Here is a 27965-nt window from a genome sequence, read left to right as displayed (position 1 = left end):
GGAAGAATGTATTTCACATCTGAAAGCACTTGGGAAAGTCCCGGGAGTGGACTTTCCCACAGGGTACTAAGTAGGCAGAATGGCTATGAATGGTACCCTCATATTTAGATGCAACAATTAAAAGGCCTCTCAGATGTCAAGGTTCCTTCGAAAACTTACAGGAACTAAACGCGCTACACAAACTAACATACTTACAATGTGACGTGTCACAATACGCTCCTGATCCACTGGCTTCAATACCTTGGCCCTGTCATAAGTTGCTTCATCACCAAAAAAAAAGGTACCCACCTGTCTTTGGCCATCTAGATAAACTAGGGTCAATCAAGCACAGAATTGCCAAATTTTCCTGTACGTCGTTTTTATTTTTAATCATAGAGTACAAAACTCTCAATCCACACACAAAAAGAAAGACAACTTTAAACACAACATGCTGAGCTTTCTAGGAGTGGCGGTTACTCATCAGCATCGCCTGCAAAGAAACATAGAAACATTGTGGCTACCAGTAATCACTGCAAGCCCCTCCCTCTGCTGCCAAAATCCCCTCCTCGCTCAAAAACATAAAAAAGGTATAATTTGAGCAAACTTGTAAAGGATGAAAAAGAAAACAGGGAGCACTGCTGCATCGCATTCAAGCCGTAAAAGCACACTGTGCACACACGCCCATGGTTTTTGTGGTTCAAACTACATCGCTGTGGGGCCAGCAGTTTCTGCTGACACAGGCACACACTGTTCGAAGGGCTATTTCAAAAGTGCCATGGTGAATCAGGCCACACACAACAAGAACAGAACTTGCTGCCTCCAATCATATCGTAGGCTATGGAACAGCCGAAACCAAACCGTCAATCACTTCTCAATAATTTAAAATGGGGTCAGTGCTTTATTACACAGAGATTTATAAACTCGTAACAAAATACTTTACCTTCCAAACAATGAAAGACCCAAAATCTTTCATTAAAATTATGTAAAAAATTCCCATACTCATTCAGCCAACCTGTTTCGTCTCAATATTTGTAAGAACTCGTGGTCGACACTCCAAAGAATAAGCCATGTTATACAGCTGCACATCTGGCAAACTCAGTAAAGTTGATGTTTTTGTTAGGTAATGCACAAGAACAAGAAATAAATTTTGCCTTTCATGCGCCAAGCCCCAGTGCACAAAAACATTTGGAACGTGGCATAGCTGGCACTACCATCTTTAAAAGTTCGATTAACGGGCCACAGCAAGCCTCTCTTGAGTGAATTAAGGAAGTGTGTGCTCAAAAACCACAACTCTATTTTTGCTCACCACTTGTCTCAGCCATTCATGCCTGTACATTCAAGAAATGTACACAAAGAGTCCAGAGTGCATCTGGCAGGAGATTAACGCAGAAAACTAAACTGCAACCAGTGTTCCCAGTCCTAGCAATGTGCAGAAGATGAACTCGTTTTGCCTGAGGCAACGTAACGCATGATGCGGCACCAGATCACCATGCTGCATTTGCCAGGTCACAAATGTGGACAGTGGCTCCCCTGAAAACAGCACGCTTTTACCTTGGATCCCTCTCTACATGCCTGGTTCTGCCACTACCACACAGCTAGCACGCGCCAGTGAAGTATGGTGCAGCAGGCGACGTGGGCTGCTCTGGCTTCAGAACAAGAATCTTCAGGACAATGCCAAAGCCGCACGGGACAGACGTCGTGCTCATACCATAGCCACGCCTTGCCCTGAGCATTTCCTCGCCCACTAGTTTGCTGCCCCTCAATACCAAACACTTCCCTTCAGAGCAATTCATCACCTGTGGAGTATCCTTTCGTGGCCGCGGATAAAATGGCATGAAGCATGAAGAGACGACAAATGTGAGAGAGAGAAAGATTGCTTTGTTCAATGCATAATGCAATGTGTGATGCCCTCCACCGCGCACACGTGCACTCACACATCACACCAAGACGTGGACACCCCAATACCTTGGCCATGGTCAACCAGAGACTCACTGCAACTGAGCAGTCTCCACCCAAGAATACACCTGGAACCAGCGGGAGCCTCCCAAAACAGCCTCTCGGGAAGGACAACCGCAGAGCTCGAGAGCCCATTGTGGTAATGTGACTGAGGCATGTTATTGGTGCAAAGCCTGTACCATGTTTCACATGCAGAATGCGCAGGCCCCATTGCCTGTCCGTTTTCAATACCACCAGAATGCACTCCTGTGGCACATGCATGACATTCCAGCTGCTCATCACTGATGAGCTAAAAGAAAAAAAAATGCAAGGAAGCAAAAGCTGTTTGCCGTCAGTCACATTTTTTTTAAATCCGGAAGAAAGGTAAGCATTCTTCCCAGGTCGCAGCAACACTCCCAGAGCTCTGCGGCTGGCACACTCAAGTTATACTGTCCTATCGAGTGACTGTTTCAGGGCTCTTCATGACACATCCCAATTTTCACCCGAGTTTCTTCCTTCCAATCGCGCCATCCCCGCACACACACCTTTCATGCCACCCACAGGGCTACTTAATAATGCAGCAAAAATGAAGGCCCACTCCACACGAAGCACGGCCAAACAAACGGACGCATCTGAAGAAGGTGAACGAAGAGAACAGCCAAAAGAGAGAGAGTGAGACAGAGGCTTAGTAGAAGGTAAGAGTAGACAGGCCAGTCCACTGAATGTAATAATGCCCAATAGAAGAATGCACCACACGCTTGGCTCTTGCGAACAGCGGTGGAGGTTGTGAGGCAGCCAGCGAGACAACCCAGGAGGTAAGGAGGAGGGGCCACCACCAGGCACACAGTTCTGTGGAAGCAGCAGCGGCCGAAGGAGAAGAAGAAAGTCGATGGGAAGAAGGAGGAGGAGGAGGACAGAGTGCAGAAGCGGGAGACAGGAAAGGCCGAGCAGTGGCGGCGGCAGCGCAGACAGCCCGGCAAGCTCAGTGTCCCCGCCGGGAGGCTGAAGGTGGTCCCGACGGGCGGAAGGAAGGCAGGGGGTCCGAATGCGGGAAGTCATCACCTTCGGAGGTCTTGCGGGTCTTCTCGTACACCTTCTCGTCTCGAGGCTTGGCCTGACCGAAGATGGCCGAGCGGCTTGATGTGTCGGCGACGTCGCACACAGGCGCACGGACTGTGCGAGGCAGCAGCTTCAGCCGCGGGCGTTGAGACAGCTCCTCTGCATTACAGGACATCGGCGACCGCAAGAAAACAGCTTAGCAAATCTCTCCAAACGTCTTTACCTCTCGCAGAGCTAGGCCGACAAAAATCTTTAGGAGAAGCATCATTTTTTTTGCCTTTCCTCAAAATTTTTGGTCACTGCATAGTTTGGGCATTGATCCACTGGCAATCTATAAGGGCATGGGGATTCAGACGCCAGACCGGTTTTAGCCCGCAGACTAGGCATCGACATGACGTCCCACTTCTGATCCACGAGGTCCCCACCTGGCCCAGCGACCTTTCGCCATCACATAGGTGAACATAGATAAAAGGACACACACATGCCCAATCCACTTATCGCCACCTGCTCCAACCATCACTTTTGCAGGCGGCAATAAGCGGAGTAAGCATGTGGGCGGCCATTCACAGTGATATGTTCACCCACATCACAGACAAAAATCCAGTGGCCACCCCCTCCTCCATCCCACTTCCCCCCCTCCAGGAAGAAGGCTCTAGCAGTTCTTGACAGCTACTGTCACACATGGGCCTCACGGACCAGAAGTGGAACATCACACGGCGCTTGGTCTGTGAGCCAAACAAGTCTGTGGTCCGAATACCCTTTCAGAAATGGCAGTGCACCAGAACAGCACATCCTTGAGGTGTGTTCCAGTGCACTGCCTGGCGGCAGTCATAACACTACATCAGAGTGAGTGACGACTGAAGCCTGCGCAAAACCAATCACCTGATGTGGGCTCCCGAAACTCCTCACTATCCGCAGGGCGCCTGTCACGGGGCGGTCCTCTGGACTGGAACCCACCAGGAGGGCCCCTGTAAACCACAAAACATTATTAGACACCTCCAACAAACACAACCTCCCAAAGACATAAATCTCAACAGTCAGCCATACACTGGACTTGAGAAGGCACTGCTATCAGATAGCAACCAGGCGAAAGTCCAATGAAAGCCATGGGCTTTCTGCAAATGACAATCAGTATATGTCGCTGTGACTAAAATAACGAATTAAAGACCTTGCAACATACTTTACTGACTCTACTATTTACTGTACTGAGGCTTGCTTTCTTCCCTAAGCACTGTTCACATGATCAAAGGCATAGAGTGCAGCACAGCCCTCAAGCCTATCATTTTTCCCCACTTGATCATGTAAGCTTCGTCACTTGTTGCAAGGACAGCGAAGTTCTATATTTCATGACCAAAAAACTTAAAACGCTGTTGTTAGTAAACTGCTTCATCAGATGGAACAAGCGTTGGGTAGAGTGATAAAAATAGGGAGTTTCAAAGCAAAGGACCTAAATCATTTGGGGGAGCCAAAAGAAAATGCCTGTTGCCAATGTGCAAATGCACAACCTAGATTACACTTTGGTTATTGAATCTGTTTTCGACCTCTGGAGCAAAACATGACAAATCATATGACAACCTAATGCTGCCAGCATCAAGAAACTCTCACTTCTTCACGAATACAGTAGCTGCCTGATTTTTCAGACTCAGTTGTTTATGGCAACGATGTCCGCTCATGTCTCTATTAGGTCAAAAAACAGAACTCCACAGGTTCACAACATCAGTCATGAATAAGTACTGTAACGACGAAGAAGTTCCTGTTCAAGCGAAGACGACGACGAACTTCTTACCGTTGTGTTGAGCGGCATTGCCTTCGCTTTGTGTGTGTGCTCGTGGTGCTCGACCTCTGTGTCTACGAGGCCTGTGTCTCTGTGTCTACCGCCGGCGCACAGTACTCTAACCATCCCAGTACCCATCTTACATTTGGTGGAGGTGCTGGGTAGAAATCTCCATCGTGGAGCTGCGTAACCGCACTCTTCCCACTCTTGAAATGCCAGAAGACGCCCAAACCCAATCTGTGCAAACGGGACCAGCTCTCATCTGCGCCGGCTCCCTTCGCCAGCGAGATCCGGCAATCTTCAGCGGAGCCGATGAGAATGACGTGGAAGACTGGCTCGCGTCATACGAACGGGTGAGCCTGTACAATAGATGGGACGACGATACGAAGCTGAACAACGTAATTTTTTATCTAACGGGGGTCGCTAACCTCTGGTATCGGAACCATGAGGGAGACATCCGAACATGGGCGGCCTTCAAAACGAAGCTTGCCGGAGTCTTTGGTCGCCCCACTGTCCGTAAACTTCCTATGTTCCTATGGGGGTGCATTATGGTCCCTCAAAAAAGTCCACGATTGTGCACAAGTCCAAATTATCAGAGTCTGAAAAATTGGTCAGTTACAGTATTCAGTAAATTCTAACAATCTCGAAGTGCCCTTAAGTTTGGGAGTGCTCATACTCCCATCTTAATCATCCACAATCACAGCTCCCGTCTCACTCTCGTTCGCCCTTCGACCTACGCAGTCTCACCTGTCAAATTCACGGTCACTTGGGCGGTCTGGAAAGCCTCCACGGAAGCCTCCGCGGTCTCCCGGCCGGCCTCCTCGGTCACGATCTCCGTAACGCGGCGGCCCACCGTCCCTGGGTCCACCTCCTCGGCCTCCGCCCCGATCGAACCCTGCAACCAGCCAACCAAGCCACACTCACGTTTAGAAGGCACAACGGTCAACAGTTTGACTCTAAAATGTTCCATCTTGGCAACTCCAGTCAAAACTTGGAGAACACCGCCCACACAAAAAGCTGAAGCTATCTGCACAACTGCTATCATTCCCCTCTACTGCATCACTTCCATGCAATGGCAATCCCCAGCCAAGAGATTGATTTCACCGTGCTCACTCCACTTTAGCATGGCTTTAGCGTGGGCCTCGCGACACCAGTCAGGCAACAGATCTCAGGATAGGCCAGCAAATGTGAAAACAAGAAATGCTGTGGTGAGAACACACACTCGCCTACACAGTGCCCGTCCAGCACGGCTGCCCACAGGCTCTGGCCCCAAAGAAACTATGGTTTTCATACAGCCATCCATCTATAACAAAGTCAGAAATCACACCAAAACACTCAACACATGCACGGTTGATAGCCCCCTAAATCTACACAGGCTTTAAACACACCTTTCCATCAGCCACGTCACGTGGTCAACAAGACCTAATACAAACGAAGTCACAGCGGTGGCAGAGGCGGAACACACTGTCATGTCGGTAGTGTGCTCAGGGCACTTACAAGAGGCTGATGATGACAGCAAAACCTAAACTCACGACAGGTACATTGTACCCATCATCCATGAGACAGCTGGCGCGATAGACGTACCGAGGCGGCTTGCAAGCTCGCAACAAGACACGCGAAGTGCCGTTGGTGCTAGCAAAGAAAGGGCAGAAATAAAGGCACCAATTTAATCGCAAATAAAGGATTTTCCCGTGAGTTATCCACAGCGCATTTTTGGCGGATTCTTAGCATGCCAGGAGACAAATTTTGACATAGCAATATTTCAATATTATGAAGTAAACTGCCAATTTTACCAACTTCGTTAAATCAAGGTTTAACAGCACTACTACTGTCAGTGTGTCCGGCATGACATCGTTGACATTTATACATCACCTGTTCCTTATCTACCTCCTTGTAGGCAACCACATTCGTGCGTGAACCCTTGTCTTCAAGGTGAATGCTAGCTATAGCTGGCACAGTGCTAGTTTTCTCACGAGCGGCCCACACAGCAATTATATGGGTGCTGACTCCAGACAATTGCCGCTAGCCAAAGCATCTAGGAACTCGAAGTATGCTCTTTGAGTTGTAACCTCAGGCACAGAATACCACCCATTCGGGAGCTCTTGTGGAATGCTGCCCTGCCTTCCTATCCCCAGCGACTGATAGCGTTCAGGCTTTCAGTTTTGCTTGAAGAAAAAGGGGCTATCAACATGTTCAAGACAAGAAGCAAGTTTTCTAATGCGTCCATTCGTAGCAACCAGCGCATATGCTTGCATGCATGCACGCACCTCCTCCTCCTCCGCCTGGTCCGCCTCGCCTGTTGCTGAATCCACCACCGCGGTCACTCCGCCGGCCCTCGGCAATGTCCACTCGCAGAGACCGTCCTTGAAGATCCTGGGCAGGGCACACGCACACAGTTACAGTGCTGGGAATGGCCACGAGCATTTGTAGGCTTCGCAGCCAGCAGAAAGCTAATTTCGAGCAGCCTCCTAGTGATACTGAGAATAGGGTGAAAACATCAATTTTTGCTCTTTAAAGGAACACTGAAGAATAACTGAAGTTGGCTTTTACCAATACATTACTGCATTCCGACGACATTGACGCTACTTCCATTGAAAATGAAGTTTTTACAAGAGAGGATAGTTTGTGTTTGTGTTGAGTTTTATGACACATAGGCAGCTAAGGCCATCAGGCACCAAGCACAAGGACAAGAGAGGATAGGGCAAGAAATTAACACAGATGTCACCACCCTGGCCGTTCTTTCAAGCAAACTGCAGTGCATCTACACAGATTTGTGTGCGTGGATCCTCGAGGCTAAGTAACATTGACATCCACTCCCGCATGGTGGTAACAAAGTCCATTTCGATGAGGGTGACACACGAGTATTGAATCAAGTCGCGGGAAATTTTAGCGTACAATTTTCACACCAACAAATATGCTTTTTGCTGCAGAATGATGCCGTGATAGTCTACTAGAAGATTCACAGAATCAATTTTTACTGATAACAAAAGTTGGGTGGAGATGTCCTCAGTGTCCCTTCAATATAAAAGCATCTCTACACCGGAAATACAAAATGTGGGCACCTTGCACCAGACATCTCTGCAAGTATCTGCAAGTATCTTTCACTAAAATATACTTGCAGCCATTTCGTCTCTCAAACTTGCGTAAATATTGCTAGGCTGTTCTCAGAGCAACCAAGTGAACCATTACACTACTCCAAGACATGCCATCTGCCTCAACTGCCTCACTTATTACAGGCAACAGCAGATATATGTGGCCTGCTGACAAGAAGATGACAGATGCAGGTGCATCACAACCTCACAACGCTGCTCACTCTCAGGTCCACCATTGTTAACGTCAAGGCCATAGGGCAATAAGAACCCTTTGCAGCTGGCTCAGTCAAAAGACATTACCTAAACTGCTGGAGACCTCTTTCTACAAGACGAGCAGCCAACTTGAGAAATTTGTAGTGGCCATCACAAGAAACTACTAAACGGTTCCGAGTAGCTTCGATGTTTCAGCACGGAATGAAGTCATGAAAAATCAAGCTTACAAAAAATAAGGCATTTAGGGATGCTGTCAAGAATGTTCGCAATACACATTCCTTCCATCCCTTATTGTGTCGCAACCATTTTTACAATGGCCGTATTTCACCGTAACAATGAATGCTGATGGGTCCACTCACAGCAGAGTCAAACTCCAAAGCCTCCTTCAGTGAATCAAGGTCAAAGAACTCGACATAGCAGTAACCTAAAAAGCAAAGTAACACACTTTAGTAAAGATCATAAACAGCAAGAGAATGAATGCGATGAACACTGCAAGGAGAATGTGGAACATCCGCTTTACCCCTAACTTCACTTTTAACTTTTGCACTTTTACCCCAAAGAATACCGAGCATGAAGCATAGTTCCTCTACTTCTGCCCACAGCCAAACATCGCACAAACTGCTCGCACACTGTAACCCACCTTTGAATTTGTCCGTCTCCTTGTCCCTCACAAGGCGGGTGCTCTTGATCTGCAAAAGAAATTACAACATGCAAGTATGATTAGTAGGGATCAGTAACATATGGTGGCAAAACGCAAAACAGTTCCAAAACAAGCCTTAGCTTTATTAACTACTCAATGAAACAGGTTGGTTTAGTTGGTTTATGGGGTTTAACGTCCCAACATACCCGGCAGCTAAGCGCGCGCCTGCAGCATCAGGACCAATCAGCACCTGCTCACCGGCCGTAGGCGGGCTCCCGGTAATCCGTTAACGGTAACAAGGTACACGGTATGCTAAAGGTGTCTATTTTCGAGAACTTCGTTGACGACTTCAAGAACGGGATCCATCGTAACGCTTTCAAAACGCCGGTGCAAATGTAAACGAAGCGACGGTAGCGACAGCCGCAATAGCCGGTAGATGCCTTCAACGTGCGGCCGGCGGTAGCTTTCTTTTCGGCTGCTGCCAGGCCGCACTGCTGGCCGCCAGAAATAACGGAGTCTGCGTTACGTCATGTGCACTTCACGTTTCACGTCACTTAGTCTTGCGTCGTCATAAGAGAATCCGAAGTTTGAATCAGAGCGGCGGGAAAAACTTTTTCAACTTCAAATCCAAATTTCTTAGAAATAAAGGCATCTTTCGCTGCCGGCCAAGAGGCAACAAAGCCATGAAATGCCGAACTATCAGATTTTGCTGTAAAAAAAGTATTAATAGAGCTCTCCTCACTGTCCCTTTAATAAAAAAACCTATGAGGCTGTGCATCAGTAGCAAAGGCCTTTATGAACGTGACGATTTCTGTGGCATTATCCTCCATAATACGTGATCAACACACTAAGCTCAAATGTGGCTGAAGAACTGCTTCCCCTGCATTGGGATTAGCCCTGCACCTTCACTGTATCCACAGCACTCCACACTCTACCTTCAGCGGAACTGTATTCAGTAGCACGGACATGCCACCAAGCCACCTTTTTGCGACCTCCACTGCACTCCACACAGATACTCAATTCTTTGCTGGGAAACTCAGAGCCGTTGCGAGCGCATGCTAGCCTGTATTGTTTGACGCACGGTGCTCATAGAGTAGGAGGTGTCGACAGGAGGCATGGTCAGCAAGGACACAGGCACAGACATTCCAACACATGTAGCAGATGAACTCCTCAGCCGTGTGACAGTGTGAGCAGGTTACGTACGGATACCATGCATGGCTGGTGAGCACTAGCCATGTTTGCAAGCCCTCCGCTGTGGACCTCACAATGCAGTTGACTGCCACAGAAGCTGTCACACAGAAGCTCTATCCTGGCGCTGGTCGTATGGGCACAGTACAGCAACAGTGACAGCTTCTGCCCTGAGGACATCGACTCAGTTCCACACTCTTCCCCAGGTCCCTAACCTGTCATCGCCTGTCATGCCTGGGTGCTGCTGCGAGTCAGATGCCACTCTAGCAGCACTTATAAAGACGTTTCGCTACCACCTCACATGCCTCACATGACAACCAGCCGAGGTACCCCTGCACCAGTCCATTCAGGGTGCCGCAATGCACACCACGGGCGGCATGGCCTGTTACTCACTGCCAGGTCTCATGGACTTGCCACCGACATGCAGCCAATTAAGTTGGTGAAGGTCAAGTTTGGTAAGGCCACCGCTTTCCATGTAGTCCGGGTTACCTCAAACCAGCCAAAGGCCTACAATGAACGCAATCCAAGGTACGACTGATGCACTGCTGCCTTCATTTTCGGGGGCTCCTCGAAACACTGGACGCAGTTCAGCTGCAACAGCAGCTCTGCATCCACTCAATGCAGTCACCCTGCAAGCGTAGCAGCAAGTCGACAGCTTCTGACTGGAGAAAAGAATGGCTGCCAATTTCTTTACATTGGACCCCAGAGCAGTTCGTTCCTTTGCGCAGATGTCAAGTCAAGATTGGAATTCCTCACAGCCAGCAAAACAATGTCACTGGCGTAGAAGAGTGCAGGCAGATGTGTGTAGCTGACACCCTCGCTTCAAATCCAATCCCCTGTCTGTGAGCTGCAGTTCAATCACAGACATGCAGATTATGAAGAGGAGAGGAGACATCAGGCAGCCTTGGCACACTCCCCCGGTAAGTGGTCTCACTTGCCGAATGGACTACAGCTTGAGTGCTTGCATAGAGGGCTCTTTAAGCAAGCATAGCATTTGCGGTACCAGTCCTATTCTTCAACATCAGCAGGATCTGGAAGCATCTCCAGCTTGCAGACACTTTCTCTGTCAACATGGAAGCATTTCAAGCTTCATCCAAAAAGTGTTATGTTCATTTTCCAAAGCCCTTGAACAATTAAAGGATATGCTTGCATCAAGCCCAGCAGCAATCTTGCTGCACAAATACTCAATGATCCGCTCAAGCTCATCCAGCACAAACACATCGCAAGTGACCCAAGTTTGCAGGGAGAGTAAGTATTGTAAGGAGGCAGCACTTTCGTACTTCTGCCTGGCAGCCATATCCGCAAAAATGGAGAGGGAGGGGAATTTTGAGTCCTGGGAAATATGTACTGCCACAATTTGTTTCTTGCATCTCACTCTACTGCTTCTACTTCTCAGAGGAGTGTCCTATTTGCCATTTTCATTTTTTTTTCACTGTGGCCATGCTGTCTTTCACTTCTCTGCCTTGTGCCCAGAGACGGCAGAATTCCTCGTCACCTCCTCCCCACTGCAAGGCACAATGGTGCTCTCGAAAAGCCTGTTTACAAACAGTGAAGGCTTGAGCCAGTTTAGTTTGGTGTACGGTTTATAAGGGTTTAACGTCCCAAAGCGACTCAGGCTATGACGGACACCGTAGTAAAGTGCTCCAGAAATTTCGACCACCTGGGGTTCTTTAACATGCACTGACATCGCACAGTACACAGGCCTCTAGAATTTCACCTCCATCGAAATTCAACCGCCGCGGCCGGGATCGAACACGCATCTTTCAGGTCTGCAGCCGAGCGCCATAACCAAGCTTTAGTGCGTACTCTGAGTTTGCATCTAACTTCTTTACAGCATATGCTGAAGACAATGTTTTCAAAATGCTCATCACCCACAGCCTGCACACACTGTGCATCCTCCAACAGGACTGCTCCCATCAATAAACCCAGTCAGGTAGAGCGCAACGGCTGGTTCTGTGCCTGACAAGTGGGGGATGGCGGTAGCAAAAGAGCCGGAAGCTACTGTGATCACTGCAAACACTGTACTGTCTTGTCATCTGGAATCAAAATCATCTCAGCAAAGACAGGAGAAAATCGTAGGAAAGACAAAGCAATAGTCGACGCATGGAAATTCCTTGCCACTGCCCATGCATTTTACAAGCTGCACTTGTTTGTGTTCGTCATCATCAGTTCCCTTTTGTCAGCCCATTCTGTTTGCCTCACTGTCCAGCTCATCAATATGCCCACTCGAATGTCCATCAAGGAAGAGTTGGGAGGTTCAGGGTCACTATGTCTTTTCCCGTGCGGCCCAACACTTGTGTTCTTTCGGTATGCATTTCTTCCAGTCCACACGTGCACTACACCTAATGCAACCTTCCATGCACCGCTTTTACCAAGAAGCCACCTTTGCTATAAACAAGCCTTGTGCACCCTGTCTCATGACGCACCTGCTCTGCAGAGGACAACCGCACCACCACCTTTCTGTTCCCCTAAGTGACAGTTCCGCCCCTGCCACGCATAGCTTTGGCAGGGTGGAGGAATTGCTGCACTGCGTGTGTGAGGCAACAGCAGGCAACAGTAAAATCACTTTTCTCCAGAATATGGAACAACACTCCCCATTTTGATCCCGGACACCCCCATGGATGATAAAATAAAACAGCACCTGTTTCTTCTTGCCAGCCCCCTTGCATCACCATTTGCTCGGAGCTGACTTGTGTTTGCTATGCACTGTTTCGCGACTGTGCTCCACGCCACATTTGTCTTTGCTGTCTGCTGCCCTGCACTTGCCTCCTCCTTTCTTTGGTTGGTGTGGTGCTCTTGTCATTTACAGAAACATTTTTTCTAACACCTTCATAAGAGCAGGAAGCCGCACAGCAGATGCACCGATGTAGCCATATCATGCCGTAAGAACAGCACAAGAACAGCAGATCAAACCAGCTGTGAAAGTGAAACCTGCTTCCAGGAATGCACGTGTCCGATGACAATAGCTTTCAAAAGTTTAACACTGCAGTGATGCCTAAACTGCTCACAGCCAGGCTCTAATGCAGATGCTCAACCACCACACCCCTCTAGCAAGGGCAACCAACTCTAAAGATAAGAGAACTACATCTATGCCAGCTCCCTTTAGATATCACTCACATCACTCAAGTGCATGAGTTCAGACCACACTCATACCTTCTGATGCATGCTTACCTTGATGCCATGGAAGATCTCATCAATATCGCTCTGCACAACACCATCAGGGAGGTTCCCTACGAATGCTGTGAAAGGTGGCTCAGTGGGCATCGGTCTAGATGGCTTGCCATAGTGATCTCGATGGCCACCAAATCTGGAGGAAATGACATGCAACCCAAGTGATCTTCAAGCAGTCACTGACACAAGAAACCACTCTACGCGCAAGATGCAAGCACAGAATGGTAACACGTCCCAATAAACAGCGGCAATGGCTCCAAAACTGCCAGCATATGACATCAGCACTTGACTGGCTAGTGCAGCTTGTCACACAATGCTAACACAGCAGCACGGCACTCAAAGCACTTTATGGTTGAGGTCAGTGACCAGTAAACAAATGGCACAGTGCACATAATGAAAATGAACACAGAGCCAGTTCATGAATCACATTTTCAACGGGCACTTTCTTGAGCACCACATCACGACTCTCATGTCTTCCTTTCACGCGTAGGCATATCGCAGGTAGATAAGAGCGCTTGCCTGATATTGATTACACATTACAGACTCTACATATTGCTTCAGACAAAGCTGTGTTTGGCAACTGACAATGGCATTATGGTGGCTCATCTGCAGATTGGTCTCTGGCATTAAAAGCCCAAGGAAAGCGGGATCACTAAGTACCTTGAACACATTGTGATCCAGCAACGGTGTAAATGAGTGCAACTGGCAAGGCTACACGTAATGCGGAGCTAAGTGCTGCGACGAAATGCTGCTGTTCTAACGAGAATTACCCTACCGATGCCCTATACACCGCACGGAGCATGCACGCAATGCCGTAACTACAGAACATGTTAACTGTTAGCAGTGAATCGAAGTTAAATTGCCAGCAACCGGTGGCCAACGGTCAAGTTCACAAGAATATTTCGTGGACCGGCGCGAACATGCCGACTTTAGCTTGCTGCCGTATCCGAAATCGAGAAGCTCGAACTCACACCCACCTTAAAACTGCCATCACGATCCAAAATGAGCGAAAATATCAGTCACAATCGCCTAACTTTGCGCTGCTAAAATCAAACACACCGTTTACATCACCGGGTCACGTTTTCTTGGCGACGATCACGACCCGCCTTCCGAAGCCAAGTGCAGCCCGGGTTTTATTCGTCAAACTACTTCACATGCCAACCAAATACAAACACGCAGTTCAGCCACGACGTTCAGTGGTACGAATGGCACTGTTTTTGAAGTTCGGAGGAGGCTACAAACAGCAAATGCGTTTAAGCCAAACGTGTGGCTGTTGGGCAGCCGTTTTTTCATGCTAGCGCCGCACGACGCTCCCATGCCAAGATTAACACAGATCAAGGGGCCGACGCCTGGTATTCCCTTAGGTCAGAAGCTAGCGCAGCTTTTACAGAGCGCGATGACGTCGCGTAATAAACTGCTAGAGCATTTAAACGACAATTTTACTTACCTAGACCCGTAGTCACTGTCATACCTGTCCGCCATGATACGATACAAAAGCCGCTGGGCGAGTGCTTTTCAAACCTAAATGTTTAGCTCTTATAATTGTTTCGTTTGCTTAATTTTTATTAATTTTAGGATATAACTTACTCGCTGTTATTGAATTCAATAAAATATGTTCTGCTTTACCGACCACGTGCAGACCGAGATAAATATGGCGCCGCCCATCGCAGCCCTAATGGCTTCGCCGAGGCATCCGTGGTATCGTGGTGTACCGTGGTCGACTCAAGATCGGTTTTGCGGTGAACCACGGAACGGCCGGTGCTCTACCCGTCTCCGAAGTGCATTCTTCCCGCCTCTGACGCGCACACGCACAACAGCCTGTCTTGGCGATTAATATTTGGGCGCGCACGAATTCCTCCTGGCCCCAGAGTTTCTGCTGCTTACGTTTTCGCTTGCTTTAGCTACGCTGGTTTTCACTGCTCGCGTAGACGACAAAGTAAAAGAGTACGTTCTTTAAAGGGAAGACAATGTAGAAGAAAAACCTCGTGCAGTTTCCATGCCCAGTTAAATGTAGAGGAAAAACCTCGTGCAGTTTCTTTGCCCAATTAAATCCAGCAGTTCACCGCCCGTGTCTCGACCACTCCCCCGTAGTGGGTATGTGCCATCTATATTTGAGGCCGACCAACCAACCCAATCCTCCCCACCTGAATCAGCTCAACATCAGTCTCGTTTTCAACTTTCACTTGCCAAAATAATTTCTTATCGAATTAGCAACTGCCTTACGCCTTTTAATTCTCGGCCGCCGTTTGACATATGAAAAACAGCTCTGGTCATTGTCATATTCCCCTTTACCTGCGCATCAAGGAAAGAAGGAACAAGTTTGTGCTGCCTTGAAATCGGGACCATCGCAAGGAGAAATCAACAGTGCGATATCGGCAACAACTACGCAGTAAACAGAACAGCCAAATACTTTGTGATAGTTTTATTCATATACTCGTATCCATAATGAATGTGTAAATGGTAAATTAATCTGACGCACGGTCTATTTACAAGCGCCGCTATAAACTTGTGTTCTTTGTGCTTTTTGAAGAGTGTTCTGCTGATGTCTTGACCGATGGGAAGTCCACTGCTTTGTCAATCATCTGGGGATAAAATAGGGAAAACAAAGACAAGAGAGCATAAGGTCACATGGCCAATACTTGCATGTGCTAAGTCATTAGCAAAGTACAATTTAATCTTGTTTTGGTAATTCACAAAACAAACAATTATGCGCAAAATTGTAACCAGCAAACCTGAAAAGTGGCCGAGATGGTAGAATGGACGGAAAAGTTAAACCAACTGCCAAAAGCCAACTCCAGCCGTGCATCATATAACGGAAGTGATTTCTTTAACAGGAGTACCTGTACATATGTCAGTTTGTAAACAGAATACTTGTATATAGTACCTCTCTCCCGAGACACTACACTCTCTACCTGTCCCCTCACCTCTCTCATTTCATTTCTCCAGTCTGCCTTCTATCCCTCTATTTCCGCTGCCCCAGCTCAGGTGCTTCCTGTAGCGATGACAGATGCAGGGGCTAGCAAAAATCTTTTCCTTCCTTTTTACTATTATTTTAAATAAACCACTACTACTACTACTTAACAGGAGTACTTTGGTACGATCTGTACCAAAGAAACAGGAAGTTTGTGCATGCAGTATCTTGTTAATGTCTCATCACGTCACAGAGACAAGCAAAAGCAGGACAAGAACTCACCGCATTCGGCCTGACGTACGACAGCACAACATGGGTGATATGCAGGATGAGGATGACTAGCCAGAAGATTTGAGCAAAGACAAAGCCACAGCCTTTTGCCCTGTTCCAAGACAGCAAACGCACATTGTCACACAACAAGAAAACGGTGCCTTTGCTGCAATGGTGTAACAAACGACAAGTAATGCAGCACATCCCACTGTTGCCCCACTAAAGTATAGTACATGTCTAGAGCACTCAAACTGTGCACCAGCAAGTACATTTGTGTCATTTATGAGTGGCCTAGGGCTCAAAACAAGACCATCATTCATGCACATTCCCATGGATCGCGTTTAAAAGCTATATCGGGTCAAGTAGGTGAGCATTACGAGTGAGCAAATTTGTTAATTCAGGCCACTATCTGTCAGTAGGCATAGCTGCCAAAGCACCTCATGACTTTAGTTAAGCAGAGTATATATTCACTTTTCAACTCGAGAGAATTATGGATCCCGTTGTGCGGAAGGCCCGGCATCGTCGGCGTTGGTGTGAGTGAAAAAATGGCTGGGGTTCAACGTGGCTTGAACCTAGTAATACAAGCAAAAGCTCTATTAAGCATGGTCCCCACTGTTTCAAATCAAATGTCAAGGTAAAATGCCAAGGCCAGGTTCCCAATGGTCATAGTCATATGACCACGTGGTCATACTACCATAGCTTGGGCCATACCACCACGCAGTTAAGTTCGGTTTGACCTTGTGAGACATAGAAGGTCATTGTCTCATCCACATCGAAATCGAAAGTTGTAGCTCGAGGAGTAGAGCTCTCACTCTAAAATCCCTTAATATCTCACAAGCCCCGGAGGTTGCTCGGGAAGAGCAACCTGGGTCTTGCAAGCCCCTCCTGTGTGCCAGGAGTATTATGAGGACTCCATCAATCTATGAATGTAAAGTGGAGAATGACCAAGTCTGCTTATATGGGCATTAACCAATTAAAGATATAGCGTCATACCAAGCGATCCTAGCATGAGCCCAGTGTCCTCTAGAACCTAGAAGTACTGCAGGAAAGCTGGTTACCTTAACACCTATCTAATCGGAAGGCCCTAAGAAGACATGAAGAGCAGGTATTCTCATTTAAAAGAGGTCTCTGAGCATTGAGCTTCAATGTAAGCAAGAATCAATATTCATCCTCAAAACACAACCAGCCTACAAAAACAAAACCAGCACATCTCAGTTTCCCTTTCAGGACACAGACCCATAAGCTCTGTGTGTGAATCAACTAGCAGCATAGCCTGGTCACAGTAATACACAGCACTCTTTGTATCCTTCACTGCTCAGAAGGCACTTCGCCTCAGGTGGTGCCTACCTTTCCAGCCTCTCGCTAAGCGAAACCGGAGGCTCATGTTCAATGGCATCGTAGACAACTTGTGTCCGCCTGGCCACGTTCTCCCACTGGTACATTCTGCTTACTCGCGCGTGTGCCTCTGCAGCCGGCACAACGTCGCCTCGGCGGTGTCGCTCTATGGCACACTCCAGCCCTTCGAGAAGACCTGCACAGTTGAGCGCATTCCAATTAACAAATAGATCACGCGCTCCAGGATAGCACAAAGCTCGTAACACTGCAATGTTCAAACTCCAATAGCTATCATAAATAATATACTGGAAACATGGCAATGGAATAACACAATCATGGGAACTAGACCTGTGAGAAATGGAACTTGCATATACACAAAATTCCGCTTTTAGTTCACTAAACAGATGCAACTTTCCTTCCATAAAATTTCTCTTATGACTTCGATCTGTTGTGATTACTTGACCTAGATCAATATACTGCATCACTACTCGAGCAACCTCACAACGAGTGCATATTGTCACACCTTTGCCAAGCTGTTGAATGCTACCCTGACTGTTAATTCACATCAACCTTTACGCTTGCCACTGCACTTTGCACTTCTATGCCCTTAGATGTTTGTTGCAATTCACACCGTAACTAAAAAAAGAACACTTTCACCTTCAAAATTAGTTAAGAGTTCTACAGAAAAAAATACTCTAATCTAGCACCACACCGGTGATGCACATCATGATAATTTAAATACAGCAAGTGCAGTGCATACTCCTAGCACGTTTGCATGATTGATGCTGTGGCACAACAGTTAATGTGTGAAAGTGACGGATGTGTCAAGTGACCAAGGCTAAACACATATAGCTATGTTTCACGCCTCACTCACTCCCGCCCCTCTCAGAGTGGAGAGGAGAATTTAAAAAAAAAAATGGCTGAGGCTTAGCTAAGGTTAAGCCTAGTCAGATGCGAAGCATATTGATGGCTAGGCTTGGTAATACATGGCTTTCCTTGGTTGAATACTTGGTCATTTTAATACAACCACTAGAAGCCTTCGTCGTGGGGGAAGACAACGGCATGGCTACAGCGGAACACCGACTAACTCCGAGACGCGCATTGGGTGAGCGCCTGGATTGCCACGGAAGCCGCGTCCGCCTGCCCGGTGGAGCGAGCGTTTCACCTACACCGAGTGTGAACGCGCGTTCGAAATGCGCGGGAATGCCGCTCGAGGACATTCCGGCGTCTGTGCGATGGCATCGTTCTCCCTCTCCCAGCGCGTGACGGCGATCTGTCGTGACGTCATCGTGTCACGTGGTTGGTCGCGTACAGCTCCGAGCGACGGCGCGAGGTGGGGGACCTGTTTCTCATCTGTCATGACGTCATCGTGTCACGTGGTGTGACGTCATCGTGTCACGTGGTTGGACGCGTACAGCCACGGTGACGGCGTGGGGCATAGCTCTAGCAATATGCTTCGCATAAAAACGGAGAAAAAGATAAAGCCTGAGCTGGGCTCGACTTGCCTCGCACGCTGGGATCACAGAGGTGGATCAGGTCTGGTGGCAGCACCTCGGGCACGCCTCCAACCCTGGTGCTCACAACCTGCAGGCTAAGCAGTTGGCACAGAAACAATTAGAACGATCGGCATACACAAAAAAGTGTGCCAGACAAGAATTTGCCCCGAGGCTTAGCAGAATAAAAGCCAATTCCACAGGTTCTTTTCTCCACCAACAAAGCCCACGAAAGTAAGCTCACCCGCAAGCACATGCCTCCACAATAGCCATGCAGAATGCTTCCGTCAACGAGGCATTGAGGAAGATGTCCCCTTGAACCATCACCTGAGAAAGATGGTCATTGCAGTCGGGCAGTCAGGTACATGACTTAAACTATGATTGTTATAATTCAGAGGTTACAGTTCAAATAAAAAAGTAATAGCAACACAAAAGTAATATAAGGCTGATCCTTATCAGGTCAAAAAACTAGTTCAAGTCTAATAAATTCAGCATGGTAACATTACACCAATTACGCAGTGAAGAGTGATCTGGAGGAGTGAAATATGAATGGGTTCTATTATACTCTTATTAATGATCAGTGTGCTGAATAGCTGATCATGGGTTGACATTAGGGCTCAAGTCACTGGTAAAGAATATGACTAGAATAAAGCACAAAGGAAAGCTAGAGATGTTCATGAAGTATATGCCATTGTAGCAAATGTCAGTCTTAACACAGACCTAAAGCCTTTGTTGATTATTCCTTTGTTGCTGCCCAAATTCAATAATATAAACCAAATAATTTTAATAATACTGCAGCTCATGCACCGAAAAAATGGCAAATAACTGTCCATTCTTCATAGCTTGCATTCTTCATAGACTGATCACAAATGAAAGGCTACCCTGAATGCAGCACTCACATCTCTCACAGAGTCATGCTCAATGGCTCCCAGCATCGTAATTCGTTCCTGCAGGCGATGTCTTTCCCTAACTTCTTCAATCACCAACCGTTTTGGGCCATCACCACCTGAAGTTAAGATCGGAATGGTGAGAGATCATTTACATGCAGCTCTGATTTTCTGATTTCATCAAGAAAAGAATAAGAAACTGGGCAATCAATATAAATTTTGAAACACGGCTAAGACTGGACAACACAGAACTGAGCAGCACTGGCACTGTCCAATCAGGCACTGATCTAGTCGCATGGATGTCAAACACTCACTGTGCACATTTCTTCAAAAATACTTTAAAAATTTAAAAGCAGAGTGAAAGAGGCTTTGACATGCTCCAAGAGATGCCTTGAAACAACCATACCTATCCAAGGAATACGCTTTCCCAAGATTTAACATCAACAAAATTTGTTGCCAATAATTTGAGTACGGCAGCAAACTACTTTGCAATTCAAGCAATTTACTCGAGATTGTGTGTGAGATGGATAGAAAAGCATTACAGATATTACCACTGTACGAAACAATGGGGAGCATAACTAGATCCCTGTAAGATGGCATAACTTTGCTGAGATCTTCACAACCATGCACACTTCTATGCTGAGTTGGTTTGTTTGCCATGCCTAAAAGACAATTAAGAACCTCTTTAAGGTATCAAAAATTGAAAAAAAAAAAGTGTTGCTCCACAAAGGGCAAGTGTAAGCATGGCCTCCTTTCAAGGCATTAGCCTAGAACCATCCTGCATAACACAAAGAAACTTAACAGCAAGTATCCAACTGCCACATCACTGCAGGCACAAACAGCTGCTATATGTGTGATATTACTCCTATAGCCTGACCATAGTAGCTGTAGGTGCATTCTCTATTGATAATTTCAGCATCAGTATCAACACAAAGGCTTCCACCGGTTCAACTCCACCATTTATAGCCTTTTTCCTTTTCTCAGCGTAACTTCAAAAATCATAGGAATAAACATACTTTGTAATTTCGTGGCAAAGTTTACTTCAGTCGGTGAATTCTCTGTCTCCTCAACAACACTGACCACAATAGACGCTTTTAGCATAACAGAGGTGTAACATCGCAGACGTATACCAGTTTACCAGATGCCTCCTGCGCACATGCGGTGGCATGGATGGGGCCAGGTAGGGCCACTGTGCGTACGCAGCCGGCGTCCGGTTAACCAGTATGCGCCTATGCTAGTACCTCTCTGCTATGCTAAATCTCTCTGTTGAAACCCCAAAGCATTTCATGCGTTGAAAAAGTCAAGATCACCAACAGCAGCTGCCAAAGAAAAAATGAAAGTGAAATGGAAGTATGTGAATGCTAAAGGTAGTCCTGACAAGTAATGGTACAAGCATGGCCAGTTGGCCCGATTCATGTATGCCAATACATAAATCTGTGTTAATTGACGCTGCTTTTATGCACAGGCCAAGGACACAGTTCTGTCGGCGAACTCTCCTGCTTACCTATGATGAACTGCACATCAGGATGCCTGTTGCAGATCAATGGGATGACACCAGCCATCAGGTCGACACCCTTACGGTACACCAGCCGACTGACTACAATGATCGTCACTGAAAAAGGAGACCATCATCTTGGTGATTGTAGCAAAACATGCCTCTTATAGACATACACACCAATATGTTACTTTGTTCCGGTGTGCGAAAGCAGGCTGGTAGCACATACTGGTGTGCACACAAGATGAATATGGCAGTGTAACACACAAAATAGATTTATTCCCTGCTTTCAAAGAGTAAGTAGCAGGAGCGTGTGAATATTTGAGATCTCTAGTGCAAGTCCAATACATGAATAAACTCTACAAGGACAAAAACTAAACAATGTGTGCATGATACCACTGAGCACTGGCTTACCCTTGCTAGCTGTCTACAGGTGACATGTTGTCTAATATGTAATTCAGCACCCAACTGGTACAGCAAATTTTATTTCACAAGAAAAAGTTGGCTCATTTACGCACACATAGTTAGGCAAGGCATGGGAGAAGCACATGGGAGGATGCTCTCATCCTGTGTCCAGCCTCGTGTACATGTAATTCCCACACACTTTGCTGTATTGAAGAATGTACCAACTAGCCTGATAACACGTTGTGTTCAGGTACTGAAATACAGGTCTTCACCTTTGTTTGAAGGCTTTTTGTTCAGGTCAGGGAAGAAAACTGCCGTCTCCACAGCATTCGGAATGACAGACACCCTTGCAGGGTGCACTTTTGCCCTTAAAACAGTGTTCTCTTTGCTGAAAAGCAAGTACAACAAAAGCAAAACTCTGTTTAATGGCCCAGAATGACAATAATGTGACGGCTGCTATCAATGCCATATCATAAGAATAAGGCTACACAAGCAGACAGCCTGAGCTTTAAGACAAGTGCAAGCTGACTTTCCTTATAAATGCGGAAACAATATGTCCTAGCTCCTTCAAGCGCTCGCACATCAGATCTCTTCTAATGCACTACAAAGTAGGCACCAAAGTTTGTGCAGTCAAAGCAGGTATCAATGCGCTCTTTCCATTCTGTTATCATCATGCAGAGAGAGACTGCATGCATTTTCATCACCTATCCTGGTTAAATCAAGCGGCATATTTCAGGATCTGCTAATGCCAATTCACAATAGCCCCTAAAAGAAGCGCATTCATTTCTAGTGCCACAGCTATATACAAGGCAACTAAAAGTAATCCAAATGGACATACAATGCAGTACCAGCCCAATAATATGCGGTTGCCCAGATTGAGCGCAAAATGCCACCAAGCTGTGGCAGAGGGGAAAAAATAAAGTACAGCCAAGCAAGAAAGAAAGGCCAAACAGAGTTACCCGGTATGAGAGACGCATATCACGTGGTTGGCAAAGGAGAGAGACATGCTCAGTAGTTTGTTTGTGATGATTGCACTGGCATCCGCAAAGCCAAACAGCGAATGGTCCGTGAAGACAGCTCGAAGGCCCAAGGTGGAAGCATGGAGCATAACCTCCAATGCTAGCGATGAGAATGCCTTCAGGAGAAAAAGGGTTTGAGGTCAGTTAAGAAAAGCATAAACTGCCTCCTGCAATCTGAATAGCGTAACAAAAAAATTATCAGGCGGTGAATGTTTAGCGAACCATGATGAACAATCAGATATCTACAGGTTATTCTCTCTGTTACAGTAGTGCTGCTCACAATGTGATACATTTTTCACTGTCATTAATTGAGCGTCTGCATATTCTTTCCTTGTACTTGATGTGTTTAGTTCAGGTAACAGTATTATTTATTCCAGTGACAACATGAGCCAAAGGGCAATCGATGCTTACTGAATGTGCGTGGACAACCGTGATCTCTTCTCTTATGAGAATGTTCCGTATGAGCGGAAAAGAGATCATAATGGTAGGCAGAGTGCACTGGTTGTATATAACAAGAAACGGAAGGTAGTACACCTGGAAAAGATAAGACGAGTAACGACAAAGCAGCGCTTAAAAAAATATTCGGCAAGAACGTATCGTACCTTGAGTCCAGAAGTCATGTACCGTACCCCCTTCCTGTCGCCATAAGCGTGTGTTATTACACAAACTTTGTGTCCCAGAGATAACAGACACTGTGAGAGTTGATAAATGTGACTTTCTACGCCTCCTGTGTTGGGATAAAAGAAGTCCGAGACCATGCTGCAAGAAATGAGCAGGTATGTGACGATCCGAAGCACAAAAGTGAAACTAGCCATCACGGACTTGTAAGCGAAGAACGATCAAGCCATGCTTAGTAGGAGGAGATTATTACCAAATTCGATGCCGCTTTCGTTCCATTCTCATAAGCTAGTGAGTGTGATCCTACAAGTGTGATCCGAAGGGAACGCAGCACAGTCGAGTCATCGCAACACACCGCACACAACGAAATCGGTGGTGGGCCGAAGAAATCGACGACATGCGCGAAAGTGGTCACGTGACACAACAACTCTAAAAAAAGCTGGCCTTATGTAGACAAATGAACACAAATGGCCCTCAAAATGTTAAGGTGGTAGCTACGACACCACAACTCAACTTCAGTGTTCTACTAGCTTTGCAGTCTTGTCAACTCTATTGTGGCGCCGCACCCAGTTCAACGTCAATATAGGAAAAGTTTCATTCATTGCAGTGTGCAGGCCGAGTGAAGCCGCCGGTTCCGGGTTTCGGTGTTTCGGTGGTTCGTCATCTCGCTGGCTGGGGTCGCGGTGTCAAGGGTGTTCAAGGGTACGAAAACTGCCCTCAGTTGGTGTCGGCTATTTCTTGGGAGCCCGAGTTTCAGTTCAGTGCGCGTTTACCGTCTCAACTGCCGCAGCATGTCGAATGTGTGCCTAATTGTCATCGACGGGTGGGGACTTTCGAACGACCCGCACGGTAATGCCATCCTCAATGCCAAAACACCGGTGATGGACGAACTTTGCAAAGCGGAAGGTCAGTTCCTGCCGCTGGAAGCATCGGGGCTTGAAGTAGGCCTGCCCGCTGGTCTGATGGGCAACAGCGAAGTCGGCCACCTCAACATCGGTGCCGGCAGGATTGTGTATCAGGATATTGTTCGTATCAACATGGATGTGAAGAGCGGAGCCATTCAGGACAACGAGTTCTTCGTGGAGGCCTGCAATCGGGCCAAGTCCAAGAGCGGTCGCCTCCACCTTCTTGGGCTTGTCAGTGACGGCGGAGTCCACTCTCACATCGACCACATCTTCGCCCTGCTGGAGGGCGCTAAGAAGCACAACGTGCCCCACACCTTCATCCAGTTCTTCGGCGACGGCAGGGACACCAGCCCTACGAGTTCCATCAAGTATGCCCAGCAGGTCCTTGACAAGACTGCTCAACTCAAGTACGGCTCCCTTGCGACTCTGATCGGGCGCTACTACGCCATGGACCGAGACAAGCGGGAGGAACGCGTCAAGATCGCTTTCGAAGGTCTTGCTCAGGGTATTGGTGACAATGTGGACCAAGGCAATCTCATCAAGCACATTCAAAGCCTGTACGACGCTCCTGAAGACAAGAGACAGACAGACGAGTTTTTCAAGCCCATCATCACAGATCCCAACGGCCGCATCAAGGACGGCGACACGCTGGTCTTTTGCAACTTCCGTGCAGACCGCGCCCGCCAGCTCTCTGAGGCTCTCGGAATCAAGCCCAACTTCGAGACCAGCGTTATTCCCAAGGACATCAAGCTGTACACAATGACCCAGTACAAGAAGGAGTTTCCTTTTCCGAATTTGTACCCTCCCACCGTGCCAAAGAACGTACTCGCCGAATGGCTTGCCGCCAAGGGGAAGAGCCAGTACCACTGCGCCGAGACAGAAAAATACGCTCATGTGACCTTTTTCTTCAACGGTGGCCAGGAGAAGGCCTTCAACGCAGAGGAGCGCTGCCTGGTGCCCTCGCCCAAAGTGGCCACTTACGACTTGATGCCCGAAATGAGCAGTAAGGGAGTGGCTGACGAAATGGTGAAAGTCATCACCGAAAAGAAGCACCCATTCGTTATGTGTAACTTTGCTCCGCCTGACATGGTCGGACACACCGGTGTCTACGAGGCCGCCATAAAGGGTGTTGAAGCAACCGACATAGGAATCGGGCGCATCAGGGACGCCTGTAACCAGAATGGCTACGTGATGCTGGTCACTGCGGACCACGGGAACGCAGAAGTCATGAAGACCCCGGACAACAAACCTGTCACCAAGCACACCACAAACAAGGTCCCCTTCTGCATGACTGGGAGCCACAAGTTCTGCAAGCCAAGCCACACCCCAGCTCTGTGCGACGTGGCCCCGACTGTTCTGGACCTGATGAAGATTCCCCAACCTCCCGAGATGACCGGAAAGTCTCTGCTAGCGCACTAGGATGAACTACAAGAAAACACATCCTCCCGGTGTCCTGGAGGCTCTACTCAGTTCCTGACCTTTCAGAGAAATTCGTAGGTTCCAGACCCCCTAATTTATCTGTCACTGTGTGTCAATAAACCTGTCACTGTTGTCCATTCGTGGCTTTTTATTTCATATCACAATTGGCACTGGCAATTGTGTAACAATTCAACTGGTTTCAGGTGACAGCTAGTGTACCCAGCATATACAATCGCCGTGAAAAGTAACTGGAAGGCGACTTTGTCAAAAAAAATTATTTTTTTTTAAATCTAAAGCATAATGGTCCATGTTTTTTGGTGCACAGTGCAATTCGCACAATCACAATATAGTCTTGCACATATGTATTCAAGGATGCGTGAATTGAGCGGGCAATGATTAAATTTTTTCGTTAATATTGCCTTCCATTTACTTTTGACGGCACCTGTACATGTGCATATGTATCAATTTTTTTATAAACGGAGAGGTTGATATCCTCAAATGTGCTGCACTGGCAGCCAGCGTTGAAGAGTAAGCAGAAAGGCTAACGATAAGAGGTTATTGCGAGCCGAAGATTAGCTCTAGCAAGGAATTTCGCAACGCATGCATATGGACAAAGCGACGTCGGCTCTGCCCATGACGCAGGAGCGCCCGGACTACGCGCCACTGCGCGCGATCAGTCACACCCTCTCCACATCACGGATGCTGACGAACCACCGCGCGCGTAATGACGTGAAGGCGCGCTTACGTGCGTGGCACCACGCGCGCACGAGCGCATTTGTTTGGCGCCAGCGGCGTTTTTGAAGGCGCTAAATTCCCTAGCTAGGGACTTTAGACGGCGCCAGCGCTACAATACATAGATAAAAAAAAAAAACGCTAGAAGTGTGAGCGAAAGGCACGGTGACGGTGAAAATAGACCAAGACATGCGATGCTAAAACAGTCAACAGGGTTGCTTCAAGGCCGTCGCTCTCGCGATCTTCGCGCAGTGTCACAGTTCAGCCGTCAATCAGGGCCATGTCTCACTGGAGAATTGATAGGGAAAACTCGAAGGATGCGCGGAGCATCGTTTAGTACGAGGACTCTGCACCGTGTACAGACTCAGAAACGTGGCCACGACACGGCGGTCAAGTATGACACCAGGATAAAATTCCAAAACAAGCTGTGTAAAAATCATTTGCAGTGCATGAGAAACGCTAACTACGGCTTATGGCCGCTTGTGCTACTCCAATTAAAATGTGCTTGTGCGCACATTCTAATTCTAGCAGCATAGAATTCAACTGCATTTTTTTTAGTTGTTAAATGACAAAATTTTTTGAACCTTGCTATGAAACTCAAGTATGTAACTGTATTTGTGAGCAGCATCAACAGGGTTTCGCACACCTGTGCAGGCTTATAGAATACTGCACCCAAGCAGATGCCTCTGAAAAGCTATAATACACAGTTGCGCAGACATCAAATGCAATATAATTTTTTTGCATCACTTTACTCATTTGCATAAATAAGCTTTGCTATTCTGTGGCTTACAGCATAATTTGATATGTCAAACCTGAAGCCAGGCATTGCTTCATGCTAGAGTATTTACCGAGCAGAGCTATTGGCCAAAACCCACGTGGTATTTCCACAAGGGACCAGCTGGTCACGTACCATGCCATCTCGATGCATTACCAACTTGTCGTGTCCGGTCGCTGTGTTGAATGCAGCGAAAGACGCACACGGTACTTTTAGACTTCGTTTATTTAAAGCCGATGAGGGTGCGACCAGCGTCGACCGAGGTAGGAGCCGAACTGGCCGCCCGAAGAAAGGAGGGAGCGTAGAAGCGTCCACGGGAGGGAGTGGCTTCCCAGAACAGGAGGAGGGTGCGGGGGCGCACCGTGGGGGGGCATCTGGTGACAGCGTGCGACGAGGGGCAAGTGTCGTTAGGAGGAGGATTGAGTGGTCGTTAGGAGGAGGATGCGAACTGTCGTTAGGAGGGGAATGCGAGTGGTCGTTAGGAGGGGGCGCACACACACAAAAGCGATAAGGGGACACAACACTTCCTTCCCCCTTAGAAAGTTGCCTGGTATCGTGCAGGGGGTCGGCGCTCACGCGTGGAGGCGCGCTGGCTTTGTGCGCTCGGGGGAGAAACACTTGTAGGCTGGCTGTTGTTCGCTGTGTCTCCT

At 47.5% G+C, this 27965-nt stretch overlaps 3 protein-coding genes across 4 annotated transcripts; 1 reads left to right on the top strand and 2 right to left on the bottom strand.

The window, feature by feature from the left end:
- Positions 1-341: 341 nt before the first annotated feature.
- Positions 342-14645, bottom strand: LOC149363265 (eukaryotic translation initiation factor 4H-like). Its single transcript, XM_089573420.1, has 9 exons — positions 14499-14645; positions 13052-13187; positions 8693-8741; positions 8412-8476; positions 7015-7120; positions 5495-5642; positions 3856-3941; positions 2977-3132; positions 342-469 (listed from the first exon to the last, which is right to left on the bottom strand). The coding sequence occupies exons 1-9, from the start codon at positions 14531-14533 to the stop codon at positions 453-455; spliced, it is 798 nt and encodes a 265-aa protein (XP_089429546.1). The 5' UTR covers positions 14534-14645; the 3' UTR covers positions 342-452.
- An 813-nt stretch (positions 14646-15458) lies between these two features.
- Positions 15459-23921, bottom strand: PIG-A (phosphatidylinositol glycan anchor biosynthesis class A). 2 transcript variants are annotated; one of them, XM_089573418.1, is made up of 12 exons: positions 23738-23920; positions 23469-23625; positions 23278-23400; positions 22807-22982; positions 22120-22235; positions 21452-21559; positions 19960-20066; positions 19305-19387; positions 19073-19158; positions 17580-17763; positions 16245-16344; positions 15459-15633 (listed from the first exon to the last, which is right to left on the bottom strand). In XM_089573418.1, the coding sequence occupies exons 1-12, from the start codon at positions 23767-23769 to the stop codon at positions 15550-15552; spliced, it is 1356 nt and encodes a 451-aa protein (XP_089429544.1). In that variant the 5' UTR covers positions 23770-23920; the 3' UTR covers positions 15459-15549. The 2 variants fall into 2 exon arrangements, with proteins under 2 accessions (XP_089429544.1, XP_089429545.1); XM_089573419.1 differs by lacking the exon at positions 23278-23400 and having other exon boundaries at positions 23738-23921.
- Positions 23922-24052: 131 nt separating this feature from the next.
- Positions 24053-25945, top strand: LOC149363263 (2,3-bisphosphoglycerate-independent phosphoglycerate mutase-like). Its single transcript, XM_089573417.1, has one exon. The coding sequence runs from the start codon at positions 24276-24278 to the stop codon at positions 25806-25808; it is 1533 nt and encodes a 510-aa protein (XP_089429543.1). The 5' UTR covers positions 24053-24275; the 3' UTR covers positions 25809-25945.
- Positions 25946-27965: the final 2020 nt, after the last annotated feature.

The sequence above is a fragment of the Amblyomma mixtum genome, chromosome 2, assembly GCF_055824585.1.
Source record: "Amblyomma mixtum isolate Tamu chromosome 2, ASM5582458v1, whole genome shotgun sequence".
Classification (NCBI taxonomy): domain Eukaryota; kingdom Metazoa; phylum Arthropoda; class Arachnida; order Ixodida; family Ixodidae; genus Amblyomma; species Amblyomma mixtum.
This window is presented reverse-complemented; position numbering and strand designations above follow the sequence as displayed.

Coding starts and splice junctions, on each gene's coding strand:
- LOC149363265 (XM_089573420.1), bottom strand. CDS start 14,533: ATGGCGGACAGGTATGACAGTGACTACGGGTCTAG. Junction 3,942..5,494: donor AGTGACCGTGAATTTGACAG/GTGAGACTGCGT, acceptor TGTGGTTTACAG/GGGCCCTCCTGGTGGGTTCC. Junction 3,133..3,855: donor GTTTCGGGAGCCCACATCAG/GTGATTGGTTTT, acceptor CCTGTAATGCAG/AGGAGCTGTCTCAACGCCCG.
- PIG-A (XM_089573418.1), bottom strand. CDS start 23,769: ATGAGAATGGAACGAAAGCGGCATCGAATTTG. Junction 17,764..19,072: donor CTGTGATCCCAGCGTGCGAG/GCAAGTCGAGCC, acceptor TCAACTGTGCAG/GTCTTCTCGAAGGGCTGGAG. Junction 15,634..16,244: donor CGTACGTCAGGCCGAATGCG/GTGAGTTCTTGT, acceptor TTTTATCCCCAG/ATGATTGACAAAGCAGTGGA.
- LOC149363263 (XM_089573417.1), top strand. CDS start 24,276: ATGTCGAATGTGTGCCTAATTGTCATCGACGGGTGGGGACTTTCGAAC.